Source organism: Trichechus manatus, unplaced genomic scaffold (genome assembly GCF_000243295.1).
Source record: "Trichechus manatus latirostris isolate Lorelei unplaced genomic scaffold, TriManLat1.0 scaffold00090, whole genome shotgun sequence".
NCBI classification, from domain to species: Eukaryota; Metazoa; Chordata; class Mammalia; order Sirenia; family Trichechidae; genus Trichechus; species Trichechus manatus.
In genome coordinates, this window is record NW_004444026.1 from 3,144,223 (window position 1) to 3,161,864 (window position 17,642).

Genomic DNA, 17,642 nt, shown 5'->3' on the forward strand with positions numbered 1-17,642 from the left:
GTTTTTGTAAATGTTTTGATATTGTGTGCTGTCTTCAGGGCATTCAGTAGTTATTTTTCTCATTTATTGCTTGTGGATTTGTTTGTTTCGTCCTTTTTTTTCTTTTTCTTTTTTTGGCTATGTATGAGCAGGTAGGCTGTGTGTTCTTTGTTGTTTGCTTGTCTGTGGGTACGATACTTTTTGCCTCTTTCTCCAGTTGGCAGGGTCAGTCGCTGATATGATACAGCAGGGCAGGTCTAGCTGAAGAGGAGTTACTGGGATGGGTTGTTTGTGGCGCTACTACAGCCACCAGGGCGGGTCGGTAATCAGCGCAGGGCAGATTCCAGTAGGCCATGCCTGTGCTTCTTGGTGTTGTAATGTTAAGCGCACAGTGCAGGTAGGCAGGATGTAGGGGGGAGATTGTTATGTGTGGAGCCAGGATGGATATGGGAGAGAGGAGAGAGGAACAGGGGCCAAAAACATCAATACAAACTAAAAAGAGTGCTAGGGGAGCTTGCTCTTGGAGTGGAGAGATGAGACACTATGAAATGGAGAAAAACAAAAAGGAGAAGAAGAACAAGAAAAAAAAGAAAAGAATGAATAAATAAAAATCAGAAAGGAAAAAGAACAGCAAAACTCCCAGGGATCCTACCAGTATGAGATCTGGGGAAGTTGTTCTCAGGTGTTGCAGTACAGCCTGGCTAGAAGGCGTAGAGGTATTCAGCACCAGATATTCACGGAACAGAAAGAGAAAGATGGTATAGAGAGATGGGAAACTGAGTAATGAAGAAAGACAAAAAGGGAAATAGAGGGAAAAGAAAACAAAACATTAAAAAAAAACAAAAACAAGAAAAGCCCCCCAAAAAACAGAAGAAAAAAAAAAAACCATGAAAAAAGGAATGCCCTAAGGGATCCCTTTGCACATCTGCACAAGCCAAGGGGGTAGATTCCAAGAAGTGCAGCACCGCCCGGCCAGTACGGCCTCCCAACTCAGGAAAAGGAAAAGAAAACAAACAAACAATCCTAAACAAAAAAAAAGAAACAAAAGCCCCGGTATCCCACCAGTGTGGCAGCCCAGACCGGGAAGCAGTTCCACACTCGAACGGAGCTCCACAGCCCCTCAGGAAGAAGCAAAGATGGCACACGGAGCCAGGTATTTGAGCAAGAGGAGGGGGAGTTGGTGAGAGGTAAGGAAGAAATCAAAAGAAGCAGAAAAAAAAGCAACAACAAATGGCACTCAGAGAGCCAGCCAGTGCGGGCGGGTGGAATCCAAGCGGCCAGTGCTTCCTGGACAAGAGACTGTCGCCACAGGAAGCAGAGGAGGCCAAGTGGGGGTGAAGAAGGGTGGGGGGTGGGGAAGCATGTATCTCAAGTTACTGGAGCTCCACAACGCCTCAGGAAGAAGCAAAGATGGCGCACAGAGCCAGGTATTGGAGCGAAAGGAGAGGGAGGTAGTGAGAGGTAAGGAAGAAATCAAAAGAAGCAGGAAAAAAAGCAACAACAAATGGCACTCAGAGAGCCAGCCAGTGCGGGCGGGTGAAATCCAAGCAGCCGGTGCTTCTTGGACAAGAGACTATGGCCACGGGGAGTGGGAGTGAAGAAGAGCGGGGTGTGGGAAAGTGTATATCATAAATTACCAGTTGTTCTGTCTCCTGCTGGAAGCTCCGTGAAGCTGCTTTCCCATACCCCCTATTTGCTGGTCTCTGACAGGAGTCCAAGATGGTGGATCCGCGCTGCATTAGCTGATAGGGGACCCTGTATGAATCTCTCCTCGCTCTCTGTTCTCTGTCAGTTTTCTCACTCCATTGGTGCTTGGCTGAGTTCTTTATCGCTTCATTTTAGGGTTTCAGGATTGCTGTTTTCTCTGTTTGGCTTAGTTTTTCGGATCTTTGCTGTGGAGGGATGGTGTGGTGCTTCTGTCTAGAGCGCTATTTTGCCGGAAGCCCTCTAATTTTTCTGTTTTTGTTGTTGTGTGCTGTGGAGTTGATTCCAACTCATAGTGACCCCGTGTGACAGAGTAGAACTGCCCCACAGGGTTTCCTAGGCTGTAATCTTTACGGGAGCAGATCGCCAAGTCTTTTCTCCCAGGGAACTGCTGGTGGGTTCGAACCATGGACCTTTCATTTAGCAGCCAAGCAGTTAACCATTTTGCCACCAGGGCTCAGTTTTCTGTTTTGCTGGGTGAAAAAGTATGGTTTAGTGACATGAGTAGTCAGCACTACTCTTTAGCACCAAAAGTCTGTCACTTGGGAATTTTTCTTAAAATGTGGCATTTGAAACTTCTAATTTGAAATTTGGTGATGTTTATAGCTCTTTTTTACTTATGTATGGATCTCTGCCCAGTCCAGAATGTTTGCCAATTTTTCTGGAAAGAAAAGAAAGATTACAAAACAAACCTTGGTAATTTTTGTTTGAAAACTGTAGAAGTATAATGAAACTTCACCCATAGAGAAGGAAGAAAATGATCCCCTACTTTTCTTACCATTCAAAATTTTTCTGTTTTCCATTTCTATCTCTTATTTCTAATTTTCTGAGAGATTTCCTCAACTTCAAACTCTTCTACTTCGGCTATTACATTTTTTATTTTGATTTAAATATTTTCTCTGAATAATCTTTTTCCATACGTTTCGTTCTTATATCAGATTTAGTATCTTCTATTATCTGAAAGGAGCCCTGGTGGTGCAGTGGTTAAGCATTTGGCTGCTGACAAAAAGGTTGGCAATTGGAATCCACCAGCTGCTCCTTGGAAACTCTATGGGGCAGGTCTACCCTGTCCTGTGGGGTCGCTATGAGTCGGAATCGACTTGAACGGCAGTAGGTTTTTGTTTTTGTTATTATTTGAGAGTGTAACTGATAGTTTTTTTGTTTTCTTCTCCTTGTGTAATCCTTGTTTCTTTCAAGTTGCTTTTTTCTGTTTGTTTTGATCTCTATCTTTCATGTTTGATGCTTTCCTTGGTTGACTTATTTAAAATCACATAAAGGCCAAATCCTCATAACTGGAATCCTTGCTTCCTTGCTGTTTTATGTGGTTCTCTAATTATCAGGAAGTATAATAGGAAGGTGGTGATGATATCTAGGGCACAGAAAAGCTATTAAGTTTGAAGTGCTCAGAATTCTAAAACTATAGCTGTTGAAAGTACAAATAGCTGCACATTTAACATTTGATTAAAATAAAGCCTTAAGTTTTAAAACATCTTTAAACATTCTTTAAATATCTATTTTAGGGTGTTTGCCAGCTTGCTAGAGAAAATGATGAAAAAGAATATCCACACAGGAGAATCGATATCAGGTATTATTCAAATTTGTTGCTGACCTATTAACTTTTCCCTCCTTTTCTCTTCCCTCCCCCCGCCTCACCCAACCCCTGGTATATCTTGGAGTTTATATAAATGTCCAGAACCCCTTTTTGGTCTGAAGTACTGTATGTTCCTGCTATATGCAGTGTTTGCCCGCAGGAACGTATAAAGAATAATGCCCATTTACAGACTCTGATTTATTTTCTCTATATTTGCTTCTCTCCATCAGGCCTTCTACAAGCAAAAGTAGTTCTCTGTTTGGGGAAAGTTAGTTGTACTATGATATAGCTTTTTATTTCTCCTCATCTCTTGCAGAGCATAGTTTACTGAATCCTAAACTTATTGCAAGTTTGGGGTGATTTTAATGGTCTACCTAATGATATTCTCCTCCACAGGTTATTAGACCACATAGATTTATTTTAGGTATTTCGTGCCTTACTGGTTTTCTAATTCCTATTTTCTTCACATTTGAGAAGTGCGGTAGAAGATTTCTCTATTCTTTTTTTCTTTCTTTTTAATTTTTTTAGGTTGATACCCAGGGATCAGTATTACTGTGGTGTGCTCTATTTCACTGGGAGTGATATTTTCAATAAGAATATGAGAACTCATGCCCTAGAAAAGGGTTTTACTATCAATGAATACACAATCCGTCCGTTGGGAGTCACTGGTGAGTATTCATGTCTGCATTAGAGACAATGAGGCAATACTGGCCATCTGGAAGGTTATTTTCAAAGATATTTTGGTTTAGCAACTTTGGTTTCTCTAAAAAGCTTTCTAATTGTAATTGTACTGGTAGTCCTTAGGCAAGGAGTCCCTGGGTAGCACAAACAGTTAAGCACTTCACTACTAACCGAAAAGTTGGTGGTTTGAACCTACACAGAGGTGCCTCAGAAGAAAGGCCTGGTGGTCTGCTTCCAAAGATGACAGCCTTAAAAACCCTATGGAGCACAGTTCTCTGCAACACATAGGGTCGTCATGAGTCAAAATTGACGCAACAGTAACTGGTGATGATGAGTCCCTCAGACAACAAAATAGGACTTTAATCCACAAGGAGCTCCCAGGCCCTTAATTGAAGGCCCATCAACTCAACCTTATTTCTAGCTCTGTTAGAATGGATGAAATCTTTTCTACCTATGATGGTCAATAAAAAATCTTATTGATCTAAAGTTTTGTTTTTGTTTTTTTTTTAAATGTATCTCCAAGACTTCTGAAGGACCCAGGTATCAATGATTTTCGTGCCAGGCAAAATTGGGTAGCTTTGGACCCCACACTTTTAAAGCTTAAGAAGGATTACTTAATCTATACTTTATGGATCTTGTAAACATTTCAGAATATATTTTGTAGTTTACTATTCTCTACTAGGAAGAAGATTTTGTCATTTTGTTCTAAAAAGCATAAAACAGGGTTTTCATTCCTAGTTGACAGATCAGTGCTTCTTATATTTCAGTGTACATACAGATTGCCTGTGGACCTTATTAAAATGTGGATTCTAATTCAGTGAGTTTAAGGCGAAGCCTAAGATTCTGCATTTTGGGGCCCAAGAGTCTTCATTTCTAGGAAGCTTCCAGGTGATACCAATGCTGTTAGTCGAGGGGCCACATTTTGAGTTGCAAGGGTTCTAGTATATCCTATGTAATACATGGCGGCTACAGTGAAGAGCCAGTAGGAATGAAAATCATGAATTAGGGTCATTTCAGTGGCCACGTTAGGGATACTCAGGTTCCTTTTGTAGCACTGACAGTATACATGACAGAGCTCAGCCACAGGCTTATCTGGGAAGATGCATTGGTTTTAGTTACCATTTCTTTTTTTGGTTACCGTTTTCATCCCCAAAACTGGTCCACATAACTCTCAATCCTGAATCTTCTATAACTAAATTTCAAAACTGGCCCTTAAAATAAGTTTCTTTTCTCTGTCTACTTGCAGGAGTTGCTGGAGAACCCCTGCCAGTGGATAGTGAGAAAGACATCTTTGACTACATCCAGTGGAAATACCGAGAACCCAAGGACCGAAGCGAGTGAGGCCTATTCTCCCTCCCAGGCACAGCCCAGCAGGAGTCTTAATTTATTTCCTAACCTTTGCTCTGTAAGGGTCTCTGGTGTTTTTAAATAATTCTTTCTTCATGCCTTAGCTTGCATTGTAGTCAATAAAGCCTCTTGTACTACTGTCAGATGATGTTGTCCTTATTTTATTAGCAGATATCTTCAGTTTAAACTTACATATTATGTTCATGATCGTACTATACTAAGGGTGTAGTAGAGGTAAATAAGAGATGGGCTGACAGTAAGTCTTTAATGGGAATTTTTATTTTCTCATTTTCTGCCCTTGTGCCATAAACTACATTTCCTCCCTACCTTTACCCCTACTTACTGATTACAAATCAGTCAGTTAATGTACACCCAGAGCCTAGCCTCTGGAAGACAATTCAATATATTTTTTAAAAGTAGGGACCTTCATAAATTTAATTTTCTTTTGTCGGCCCATAGTTGATTTTTTAACATATAACTTAAATAGAAAAACAGGTGTATGGCTCATCTCTTAAATCTGTAGCATGTGGTAGTAATCCATTAGAAAGAGCTTCCTAAGCAAAACCACTTCTCATATGTACCCATCACAAAATATGGCCTCTTAAATTTCAAACAAACAAATAAAAATGTCATTTTTTTTGCCTGAGTTTTTCTCCAAGATTACCATTTAAGTACGGATGGTCAAAATAGATAAGCAGAAACACTCCTTAAAAGCTCTAACTTTCAAATATAAAAATTATATAAATATAAAATATAAAAAACAATCAAATGGTAAGTAAAGTTGTTGAAAACAAAATATGTGAAAATGCTTTGTAACTTGTAAAGGCCTATGCAAATATAAAGCATTAATACCCTTTGAATTTTATTTCTCTGTTGATCAAAATATTTTGTCGTGAAATGGCATTTTCCTTTCAAGAAACGAAGGAAAACGAGTTTTTAAGCCAACACTTGCTGTGATGATTTTCACTGGTAAGATCCAAGAATGCATTTACTTTTAATTTCAAATACTATCACTTTTTTTTCCCAAGCTGCTGTCAGGTACCAGCCCTTCACCAGAAATTAAACATTTATTTGAAACTAATTGAGTCACTAGATCAAAATTATTTTTTTTCTGGAGAAATAGACAAAAAGCTAAAGCTATTTTCCATTCACACAAGGCAGTATCTTGGGGTTCTCTAACTTCCGTCTATTTCAGCTGCTACAAGATCTTATTTTAAGGGATATTTGTATGAAAGGATTTTTAAGTTAATGTCTGAGATTTCTGCTTGAATACATAAGGAGTCTTCCTTATTTTGAAATACTTGCAGCTTTTTAGATATTTTGGCATACTCTTAGCCGTGCGTGCTGTCGATTGCCAATAACTTGATCTCGACATAATAGTCCAGGACCACAGTCACAGCGCTGGAAAATTTCTGGAGCTTGAGCAGTATCTTTATGACCTCTCCTAGAGCAGACCTGTCCCTCCAATAGGACTGGTTTACAAATCTTAGTCCAAAAATGACGAGCACAGCAAAGTCCCGGTCCACAGTCAAAAGTTCTAAGACAGCTTTCTCCTTCTTGTCCTGTAACAAGATTAATATGGACTTTAGAAAAATGGGGAAAGTGGTACATGGGGGGATTGTTAACAGGGAGAAGGACATGAGATATGAGACTGGAGACCACCAAGCAGAAGTAGAAACAGCATGTAGGTCTCAATAGTTAGGTCTCATGCTAAAAGCAATAATAAAATGGAAATGCCAGCCCTTCCTGACAGAATTTATTCTATTTGCTTTGTAAAGTTAAAACATTTATCAAAGGTGTTGGGATTTCCAGTCTTGAGAAATAAGTGTCACACAAATTATTAAATAGGGTTTATACTGATTTTTTAAAAAGATTACATATAAAAGGCCATTACATATAAAAGGGCCAGTTAGCCTGAAGACAAGAGTGGCCAGTTGACCAACTTCAAACATTCTTTATGTCAAAGACTGGAATTTGAGATTACAGTTTTGTAAAAAGCCTCATCTTAGTGAAGTTCATGTTTTGGACAAGGATGAAAAGTTAATGCTCCTACTTCCATTTGTTTTTTATTTTATATCCTGAGGCTCTAGGAAGGTAACCTTCCATTTTTAAATTACAGTCTCTAGAAAGGTGTGTGCGGGTGTGTATGTGTAAAATTGAATTAAAGGTTTTCTTACTCACTCATCAATTATTATGGCTATTCTCCTATCCTCTTGGCTTGCTGACTACCTTATACTACTCCCTCTGTATCTTCTGATGGAAAGAGATTAGAAATAGGACATGCTTCCTACATGTTCCTGGTGTGGAGAGGAATAAAGTCAGTTTTAGCCTATTTGTAAGAGCCTAGGAGGAGAAAATGTTGTCTTCTATAAAATGTGCTTAGAGTGCAGCTCTTACCCTTACTGCCTTGTGATTTCTTAGTATTTGGCTTCCTCTTGGGTTTGTTTTCCCGAATTGGATGCTCCGTTGTTCCTTTTGTATCTATGTCATCTTGGTCATCAACCTGTCTTTCTGATATTGGGGTTACATCTTCCATTGTAGTACAAACATCTGAGGGACAACCATGTGTAATTAGAATTAGTCACTTCAAGGACTGGGAACACAGACATGCTAATTATGACACTGATAAGAGTTTGGTAGCACCTCTGCCCTCAGTTTCTACATAACTTTGTAGATTTCTGGGACATACGCACTAAATATTTACATACTCACATACGGCTAAGTAGTTAATGGAATCCAGGTGAAAATGGAATAATTCAAAAGATTCCAACTTGAAAGCTTCAAGAGTTGTCGCCAGGAAATAATTTTTTGCATCACGAAAAGGTGTATAAATTTACTTCAAGCGTGAACCCAATAAACCTTGAGAGAGAGTGCATATCTTGGAATATTCTAATCAATGAGATTCAGATGCTATCGATCTTCACTTTAAAAACCACTGTCCACGGAAGCAAAGCAGTTCCGTAATGAATGGGTTTATGATTGCTTACCGTTTATGCAGAGCGTGCCTGGGCAGCACATGGTATTACGTTGGCACCTCCTCCGTAACCCACGACACGTAGCACAGAAGGGCTTCTCGTGGGGCCTGAGGCAGAATTTCCTGGTATTGCAGTCCTTGTCAGTCAAGCACTGTGAGCCCTGTGAAGGGAGGTGGAGGAAGCCAAATCATAGTTGCACTTGGAATGCTGTGACAAACTTTAGGCTGTATCGGAATTTTTCAATATAATTGGTTTTCTCCCACAAAGGGGAGATCAAATCACCAGTGAAGAGACCCAGGTGCTGAAAAGGTTATTTGCATTTGAAAAATTGTCCTACTTTTAAAACTCTGAATTTTACTTTTTTATGCTCTTTGTGAAAATGGAAGAAAATATTTCCCTTTGTGTGCCTTACATCTATGAGGTTTTCAGTACAAATCTGTTAACTCTAGAAGCTGTGTTACAGTTTAAGTATGATGTTGGTGTTTGTGGCTTTTCTGTTTGATTGCTTACTCCAGTGAGTCACATCAATCTCTGCGTTCATCTGCCAACTAGTACCTCTGTGAGCCTTACCCAAGCAAACTGGCCTTTTGACTTTTAGTAGTGCTCTATACCACCAAAGAACAATTTTTCTCATCCACAATTGATGCTTTTTCATATATATATATGAAATGATACTCAATTCTGTGACATTAGGCAGTGGCAATGAGAATGCACCATGACACTCTGCGATTAAATTCTAACTCCCATATTTATTGGCTGTGTGAACTTGGGTGAATTTCTTAACATTTCTGAGTCTTAGATTTTCTCATTTGTAATTAGGAGGTGTGACACCTACCTCAAGTTGTGATGATGATTAATTGAGGTATTATATATCAAAAGCCTGGCACATGGTATAGCTTTTTAAATGTTAGTTTACTTGCTGATTTATAGGTGAATTTACAGTTGAATGCCCTGAAAAGCTTTAATAATGTGTTAATGCTGAGGCGACTGGATTCTATCAGGGTGCCTTCCCAGTTCCTAAATCAGTCCAACTTACCCTCTAGATAAGATATTTTACACATTGGTTTGAATGATTTAGCTAAACTTACACACGACACCCATCATGCTGTCTTCAGCCCCCAACCCCCAGTGCACTGTCTCCTCCCTAGTGGTGCTTTACCTTCTGAGCCCCTTGCACGTCCACAGAACTCTTGATGTTGTTGAAGTCCAGAATCAGTGCTCCCAGGGGAGAGCAGAACCAGCCGAGTCCCAGCAGAAACACCACCACCATCCTTCAGTCGCCTGGTCCCCTTGAGGTTCTCAGGACTCTACGCGTCCTCTGAATAGAGTTTTTGCCAAGTCTGTAAATGCTTTTTTCCTGAAACAGAAGCAAATCTTAGTCTAAGCAAGGTGTGTGGAATGAGATGAGCGAGATCCGACCAGCAGGTTTCTTCTGAAACTATTTATAGCCAGATATGCCCCCTCATTCTCTGCCTCCCTCCCTCCTCATTTCCTTCCGTCTTAGCCCACACAGGCTTCAACAAATCCCCTCAAATCTGTTTGATCAATAGTTCAAAACAAGGACTCAATAGAGGGAGACAAGAGGCAGGGCCACAGTGGCTTCTCCTCCAGGGGTTGAATCCCTCTTAATTATTGCATATCAAAGTTAGTTCAAAGGGTAGCAGGAGAGCAGGATGTCTGTATCAAAGACAAACTGTGATAATCACCTGCATTTCCTACAGTCAATAATCCTCTGGGGGATGAAGGCGCCTGTTCTAAGAACTGTTTTCACAGCTTATTGCCCTCAAAGGAAGAATGAATCATATAGGCCAATATGCTATGGAGGCTGCCAAAAATTAATGAGTTACAAAATAGACTGAGAACCTTTAAACTGTGCTTCAGAGAGTGAGAACTGATAGAAAAGAGAGAAAATGCCTTCTGATTAGCTCTGGCATCCAGGTATAAAAATCCCAATAGCTTAAAAGCTGTGAACATAATAGCACCTGTTCCTACTAAATGTCAATTGGGAAATTACTCTCCTTAAATGAAAATTGAATTGTTTGAAGTTAAAACTCATTGCCATCGAGTCAATTCTGACTCACAGCGATCCTATAGGACAGAGTAGAACTGCCCCATAAGGTTTCCAAGGAGCAGCTGGTGGATTCCAACTGTCCAACTTTTGGTTAGCAGCTAAACTCTTAACCACTGCGCCACCAGGGCTTCTGTTTGAAGTTAGGGCTGTTTAATTAGGAAAATAATGGGGGTTTACAAAAATCTTTTTTGATGATGGAGTCCACCACAGAAAGTCCATTTTGTACAGATTTATACAATTAAGTGGGATGTTTTGGATCCATTTTATGAGCAATGCATTCAATTTGTATTGCATTATGTTAAATTGACTTAAGCAGAACAGGTCCCCAAGTCTCTAGCTGATTTAAATGGAATTTCATGCATTTCCAATTTTCCTAATCTTAATTTTTTATTTAAATTTCTGCTTTATTCCTTTTTTTGTCTAATTTTTTTTTAAGCCAGACTGTTGGAGAAGTCAAGAAATTTAGACACGTGCTTACCACTCCCTTAAGTACTTTAAGGGTAGAAAAATCTAGATCTGGGTCAAAGGTTTATTTATGTCTCTCTTCATGGTTTTCACTGTTCTCTGTGTAAATCCTCTACATGCCATAAATGACAATCTTAGTATTACTGAGTCTTCTTCCAAAACAGCCTAACATGTGTCCATTGAAATGTATTTGACATTTTTTGCAATGAAAACAATTTCCGTTTTGAAGTCCCTGACGTGTTATGCACTGTGCCATGCAGAAGTCGATGCAGGTGATCTGAGTCTTTGCATTACCTGGCTGTCTCCCTTGTGTTGGTGTTGCTTCTCTATTACTCATGGTATGATGGGAGTTACTTCTTCCTCAAGTAATTTTTTTTTTTCACTTAAACTGACAACATCCAACAGTCTTTAATAGTATGATAAGGCAGGTAAGTAGGGGTGTACAGAGTTTATTTCGAAGTTGGACAATAATGACCAAGGAAAAAGGAGAGGCCCCCAGGGTTTCCTCTCAGTTTCTCTGCTTCCTGTTGTCTAACTGAAGAGAAATGCCAGGGTACGAAAGGCCTCTGGCAATATATACAAATAAGAGGACTGATGGGGAAATCCTATAACATAGCACAAACATTCATGGAGCACTTACTATGTAGCAGACCTGTGGCTGGATGTTGGGAATAAAATATAAAACACGATCTTTGCACCTGAGGAACTACAGTCCAGTCAGAAGACAAACATGTAGGAATGACTTCAATGTATTGTGAACAGCACTAAAATAATGGTATAATTGCAGGGATGGAGGATCACAGAGGAAGGCAGGATTTAGACTTTCTGGAGAATGCAGGAATGTGTTCACAAAGGTGGTAATATTTGAGCTGAGTTTTGTGGGATTAATAGGAGTTTCCTAAGTCTCGTCTGTTTGATGTACTGTAGTGGCTTGCCTGTTGCTGTGATGCAGGAAGCTTTGCCACCAGTAGTTCAAATACCAGCAGGGTCACCCATGGTAGACAGATTTCAGCTGAGCTTCCAGGCTAAGATGACTAGGAAGAAGGACCTGGCAATCTACTTCTAAAAGAAAATTGGCCAGTGAAAACCTTATGAATAGCAGCAGAACATTGTCTGATATAGTGTCAGAATATGAGCCTCTGGTTGGAAGGCACTTAAAATACGACTAGGGAAGAGCTGACTCCTCAAAGTAGAGTCGACCTTAATGATGTGGATGGAGTCAAGCTTTTGGGACCTTCATTTGCTGCTATGGCAGAACGCAAAATGAGAAGAAACAGCTGCAAACATCCGTTAATAATCAGAATGTGGAATGTACAAATTATGAATCTAGGAAAATTGGAAGTCATCGAAAATGAAATGGAACACATAAAAATCGATATCCTAGGCATTAGTGAACTGAAACGGACTGGTTCTGGCCATTTTGAATCAGACTATCATATGGTCTACTACCCTGGGAATGACAAATTGAAGAGGAATAGCATCACATTCATCATCCAAAAGAACATTTCAAGATCTCTCGTGAAGTGCAATGCTGTCACTGATAGGATAATATCCATATGCTTATAAGGAAGACCAGTTAATATGACTAATATTCAAATTTATGTACCAACCACTAATGCCAAAGATGAATAAATTGAAGATTTTTACCAACTTCTGCAGTCTGAAACTGATCAAACATGCAATCAAAATGCATTGATAATTACTGGTGATTGGAATGCAAAAGTTGGAAACAAAAAAGAAGAAATCTGTCTAGTTGGAAAATATGGCCTTGGTGATAGAAATCACACCGGAGATCGCATGATAGAATTTTGTAAGACCAATAACTTATTCATTGAAAATTCCCTTTTTCAACAACATAAATAGTGATTATACACGTGGACCTTGCCAGATGAAATACACAGGAATCAAATCAACTACATCTGTGGAAAAAGACAATGGAGAAGCTTAGTATTAGTATTAGTCAGAACAAGGCCAAGGGCTGACTGCAGAACAGACCATCAATTGTTCATACGCAAGTTCAAGTTGAAGCTGAAGAAAGTTAAAATAAGTCCACAAGAGACAAAGTATGACCTTGAGTAGATTCCATCTGAATTTAGAGACCATCTCAAGAATACAATTGACACATTGAACACTAGTGACCAAAGACCATACAAGTTGTGGGATGACATCACACATGAAAAAAGCAAAATGTCATTAAAAAGACAGAAAAGAAAGAAAAGACCAAAATGGATGTCACAAGAGACTCTGAAACTTGCTCTTGATCATAGAGTAGCTAAAGTGAATGGAAGAAACTATGAAGTAAAAGAGCTGAACAGAAGATTTCAAAGGGCGGCTCGAGAAGACATGGTAAAGTATTATAATGAAATGTGCAAAGACCTGGAGTTAGAAAACCAAAAGGAAAGTACATGCTCGACATTTCTCTAGCTGAAAGAACTGAAGAAAAAATTCAAGCCTCAAGTTGCAGTATTGAAGGATTCTATGGGCAAAATATTGAACGATGCAGGAAGCATCAAAAGAAGATGGAAGGAATACAGAGTCACTGTACCAAAAAGAATTGGCTGACGTTCAACCATTTCAGGAGGCAGCATGTGATCAAGAACCAATGGTACTGAAGGAAGAAGTCCAAGCTGCACTGAGGGCATTGGCGAAAAACAAGGCTTCAGGAATTGACAGAATACCAACTGAGATGTTTCAACAAAACGATGCAATGCCGGAAGGTATCACTCGTCTATGCCAAGAAATTTGGAAAACAGCTACCTGGCCAATTGACTGGAAGAGATCTATATTTTTGCCCATTCCAAAGAAAGCTGATCCAACAGAATGCAGAAATTATTGAACAATATCATTAATATCACACACAAGTAAAATTTTGCTGAAGATAATTAAAAAATGATTGCATCAGTACATTAACAGGGAACTGCTAGAAATTCAAGCCAGATTCAGAAGAGGATATGGAAAGAGGGATATCATTGCTGATATCAGATGGATCTTGGCTGAAAGCAGAGAATACCAGAAAGATGTTTACCTGTGTTTTATTGACTATGCAAAGGCATTCAACTGTGTGGATCGTAACAAATTATGGATAACATTGTGAAGAATTGTGCTCATGAGGAACCTGTACATAGACCAAGAGGCAGTCCTTCGAACAGAACAAGGGGATACTGTGTGGTTTAAAATCAGGAAAGGTGTTCTTCAGGGTTGCATTCTTTCACCATACTTATTCAATCTGCAAGCTTTGCAAACCATCTGAGAAGCTGGACTATATGAAGAGGAACGTGGCATCAGGACGGGAGGAAGACTTATTAACAATCTGCAATATGCAGATTACACAACCTTGCTTGCTGAAAGCAAAGAAGACTTGAAGCACTTACTGATGAAGGTCAAAGACTACAGCTTTCAGTATGGATTGCACCTCAACATAAAAAAAATAAAAATCTTCACAACTGGACCAATAAGCAACATCATGATAAATGGTGAAAAGATCGTAGTTGTCAAGGATTTCATATTACTTGGATCCACAATCAGCAGCCTTGGAAGCAGCAGTCAAGAAACAAACAATGTATTGCATTGGGAAAATCTGTTGCAAAAGACATCTTCAACGTGTTAAAAAGCAAAGGTGTCACCTTGAAGAGTAAGGTGCGCCTGACCCAAGCCATGGTGTTTTCAATCAACTTATATGTATGCAAAAGCTGGACAATGGATACAGAAGACAGAAGAAGAATTGATGCATTGGAATTATGGTGTTGGCAAAGAATAGTGAATATATCATGGGCTTCCAGAAGAATGAACAAATCTGTGTTGGAAGAAGTACAGCCAAAATGCTCCTTGGAAATGAGGATGACAAGACTTCGTCTCATGTAATTTGGACATGTTATCAGGAGGGACCAGTCCCTGGAGAACGACATCATGCTTTGTAAAGTAGAACGTGAGTGAAAAAGAGGAAGACCCTCAATGAGATGGAATGACACAGTGGCTGCAACAATGGGCTCAAACATGGCAATGATCGTGAAGATGGTGTAGGACCGGGCAGGGTTTCATTTTATTGTGCATAGGGTCGCTATGAGTGGGAACTGACTCGATGGCACCTAACAACAACAACAAAGTTTAGAAGTAGGAGATGGTCTCACCCCAGGCAGAGGGTGAAGTATGTGCAGAGGCCGGGAGGTGCATTTAGGTTCTGCTGAGACATTCAGTGTGGCAGGGGTCGATTGTGAAGAGAGGAGATGAGATTAGACCATGAGGAATCTAATATACTACACTAAGGAAATCGGATTTTATTCTACATGCAATGGAAAGTCATTGGAGATTTTTGAGTTTGAAAATGGCATGATGAAATTTGCTTTTTAGGAAGATAGTGCTGATGGTAGCATAGAGCTGTGTTGTACTGGGGAGAGAGGGAAAGCGAGAGATCACTTAGGAATCAGTTGTAACTGATGCCGGTGAGAAGGTCCAATCTAAGGCAGTGGTGCAGTGACAATGAGAACCAAGGAAAGGATGGATTCTGAAATTGAACCATTTGACGGGGGGTGAGAAGGAGGGAGGAGTTGAGGATAACTCTGACATTTATAATTTGGCCAACCAGGTGGATGGTGATGGCATTGTAGACAGAGAGTTCAGGATGACAAGCAAGTTGGGGCAGGGGCACGATAATAGTCTGCCATGAGAAGAGTATCCAAATAATCAAGTATTTCCCGGCTATCTAATTTTTTTTTAAAGCAACAATGACAATGAACTTTACTGATTGCTTATTTATGTGCCAGATATCTACTTTTTTTTATTGTATGCTGTTTACATTTTTTTTGTTTTAAAAAATATATATAACAAAACATTTGCCACTTCGACACTATTTACACGTACAATTCAGTGACATCAGTTACATTAATCATATTGGGCAACCCTCACCAATGTCGGTTGTCAAGTCCCATCACCATAAATATATACTCAATGCTTCCTAAACAATGCTTCCTCCTTGCTCCTGCCCGTGGTAAACACTAAGAAACTTTAGTCTCTCCACATTTGCTTATTCTAAACATTTCATGTAAATAGGATCAGTATAATATTTGTCCTTTTGATTTTATACCTAATTATTTCATTACCTAATTATCGAATATTGAAATATGAAATCAACCACCGTTTCTTCCCTGGTACTCTCAGTTTTGCCGCCCAGAAACAGAGGAGAGTGGATGCCAACAACAGACACTAGAAGGTTACAAGCAGGCTCAAACAAGACTGAAAGGCAGACTTCTTTCTCTCTGTCTGCCTGTCTCTCTCCATCTGTCTCAGCACTGAAAGACCTGATCTGAACACCAGGCTGGTTTCCCATGGCACCCGTACATCCATTTGCCTGCCATGATAGTTATAAAACTCTAATCTAATGGTCTACTTGTTTGTACAACTAGATTATAAACTCTGAGAGCAAGACCGTAGCTAATTCATCTTTGTAGCCCCATGATTTGAGTGCCTGGTACATAATAAAGCTCCATAAATTTTTATGGGACAAACAAATGCATGAATAGATGGTTTTACAGGGAACTGCAAAACCGGCAATACCATCCCCATAATGACTATACTTTGAGGATCAAATGCGTCAATACACAATACAATGTGTCTAGTACAATAACTGGCATTCATAAAACTCCGATGTCAGTTTCTCACCCAATTTCCAGGCCAGAACATTCCATCATCACATGAACTCTAGTACCTAGCATAATGCATGGCCCTGCATGGCAGCCGCTCAATAGATGTTTGTCAATACAATTCATCAAAGAAAAAGCTCCCCTAACCTGAGGCCTCATTTTGCAATGCAACTACTGTTGTTACATCTCCTAAAAAGCCAAGGCAATTTTGAGGAAAGTAGGTACGTGAAATACTTCCTGGAAATTGACTTTTGGTGTATTTTTAAATCTGCCAAGGCTGCTTGCCCGTTAATAATCCCAGTGTTCCTCAGCTAGGATGCCAACAACAGAAATGAGATGCCCCTGTGGCAGCATTTGCCACCGCAATCGGGCACCTCAATTATATGGGGATTAGAGATGATGACTCACAGTGACTCTACAGGACAGAGTAGAACTGCCCCATAGGGTTTCCAAGGAGTGCCTGGTGGATTTGAACTGCTGACCTTTTGGTTAGCAGCCGTAGCTCTTAACCACTAGGTCACCAGGGTTTCCAGAGATGATGGGGCAGTGGGACAGGATGACAGGGGCAAGTAGGGTGGAGAGTTAGCCTTTAAAAATGTTTCTACTTGAAAGGCATTTTCTCTGCTCTGGCCACTGAAGTTCAAACACAGGCTGCAGCAGCAAAGTACTTGCAGAACCCCTCAAACCACCACCCCTTGAATAGCACTTTGAATCGCGATTGCCTTTCCTAAAGAGACACAACTCCACTCATGGTGGCCCCGTGTGTGTCAAAGTACAACTGTACTCCATAGAGTTTTCAATGGCTGACTTTTCCAAAGTAGATCACCAATCCTTTCTTCCGAAGTGCGTCTGGGTGGGCTTGAACCCCCAAACTTTCAGTTAGCAGCTGAGCACATTAACCATTTGCACCAACCGGGGACTCCAAAAGAGACACTACAGGCTCCTTCAGCCATAGAACAAAGGAAGCCCTCACAAGCAGTTTTGGCCAAGATGCTGCCATGTTAATGCCCCCGGCAAGGATTTATGGGTTCAACTGGAAATCTCAGGATGATCCTCTTAGTTCACAGTGAGGACCTGGGCCAAAGGAACACTGAAGTGGAGCAATCTTGACTAAGCTTAGAGGAAGTGAAAATTCCCCAAAAGAAATTTCTAAAGGCCTCAGTTTCAGCACTGTGGTTTTGATTCCACTCTCT

The 17,642-nt window shown here is 40.0% G+C and overlaps 2 protein-coding genes across 4 annotated transcripts in view; one reads left to right on the forward strand and one right to left on the reverse strand.

The window, feature by feature from the left end:
- POLB (DNA polymerase beta) overlaps positions 1 to 5,451 on the forward strand; it is a 40,593-nt gene extending 35,142 nt beyond the window's left edge. The window contains exons 12-14 of one of the 3 annotated variants that reach the window (XM_023736648.1): positions 3,204 to 3,268; positions 3,803 to 3,942; positions 5,202 to 5,451. In XM_023736648.1, coding sequence (XP_023592416.1) covers positions 3,204 to 3,268; positions 3,803 to 3,942; positions 5,202 to 5,296 — 300 coding nt within the window. In that variant the 3' untranslated portion in view covers positions 5,297 to 5,451. The remainder of the gene's footprint in view (positions 1 to 3,203; positions 3,269 to 3,802; positions 3,943 to 5,201) is intronic. The other 2 variants (XM_004382085.2, XM_023736649.1) reach the window with 2 other exon arrangements.
- A 172-nt stretch (positions 5,452 to 5,623) lies between these two features.
- Positions 5,624 to 9,681, reverse strand: DKK4 (dickkopf WNT signaling pathway inhibitor 4). Its single transcript, XM_004382142.2, has 4 exons — positions 9,437 to 9,681; positions 8,290 to 8,437; positions 7,700 to 7,852; positions 5,624 to 6,864 (listed from the first exon to the last, which is right to left on the reverse strand). Exons 1-4 carry the CDS (start codon positions 9,545 to 9,547, stop codon positions 6,614 to 6,616), a joined length of 663 nt encoding a protein of 220 aa, XP_004382199.1. The 5' UTR covers positions 9,548 to 9,681; the 3' UTR covers positions 5,624 to 6,613.
- Positions 9,682 to 17,642: the final 7,961 nt, after the last annotated feature.

What these genes read in the sequence shown, in the direction of transcription:
- DKK4 (XM_004382142.2), bottom strand. Translation starts at nt 9,547, where the DNA reads ATGGTGGTGGTGTTTCTGCTGGGACTCGGCTGGTTCTGCTCTCCCCTG. An exon ending in AGGCACGCTCTGCATAAACG is followed by an intron (nt 7,853 to 8,289) that starts GTAAGCAATCAT and finishes GTTGTCCCTCAG; the next exon opens with ATGTTTGTACTACAATGGAA. An exon ending in GAAATCACAAGGCAGTAAGG is followed by an intron (nt 6,865 to 7,699) that starts GTAAGAGCTGCA and finishes ATCTTGTTACAG; the next exon opens with GACAAGAAGGAGAAAGCTGT.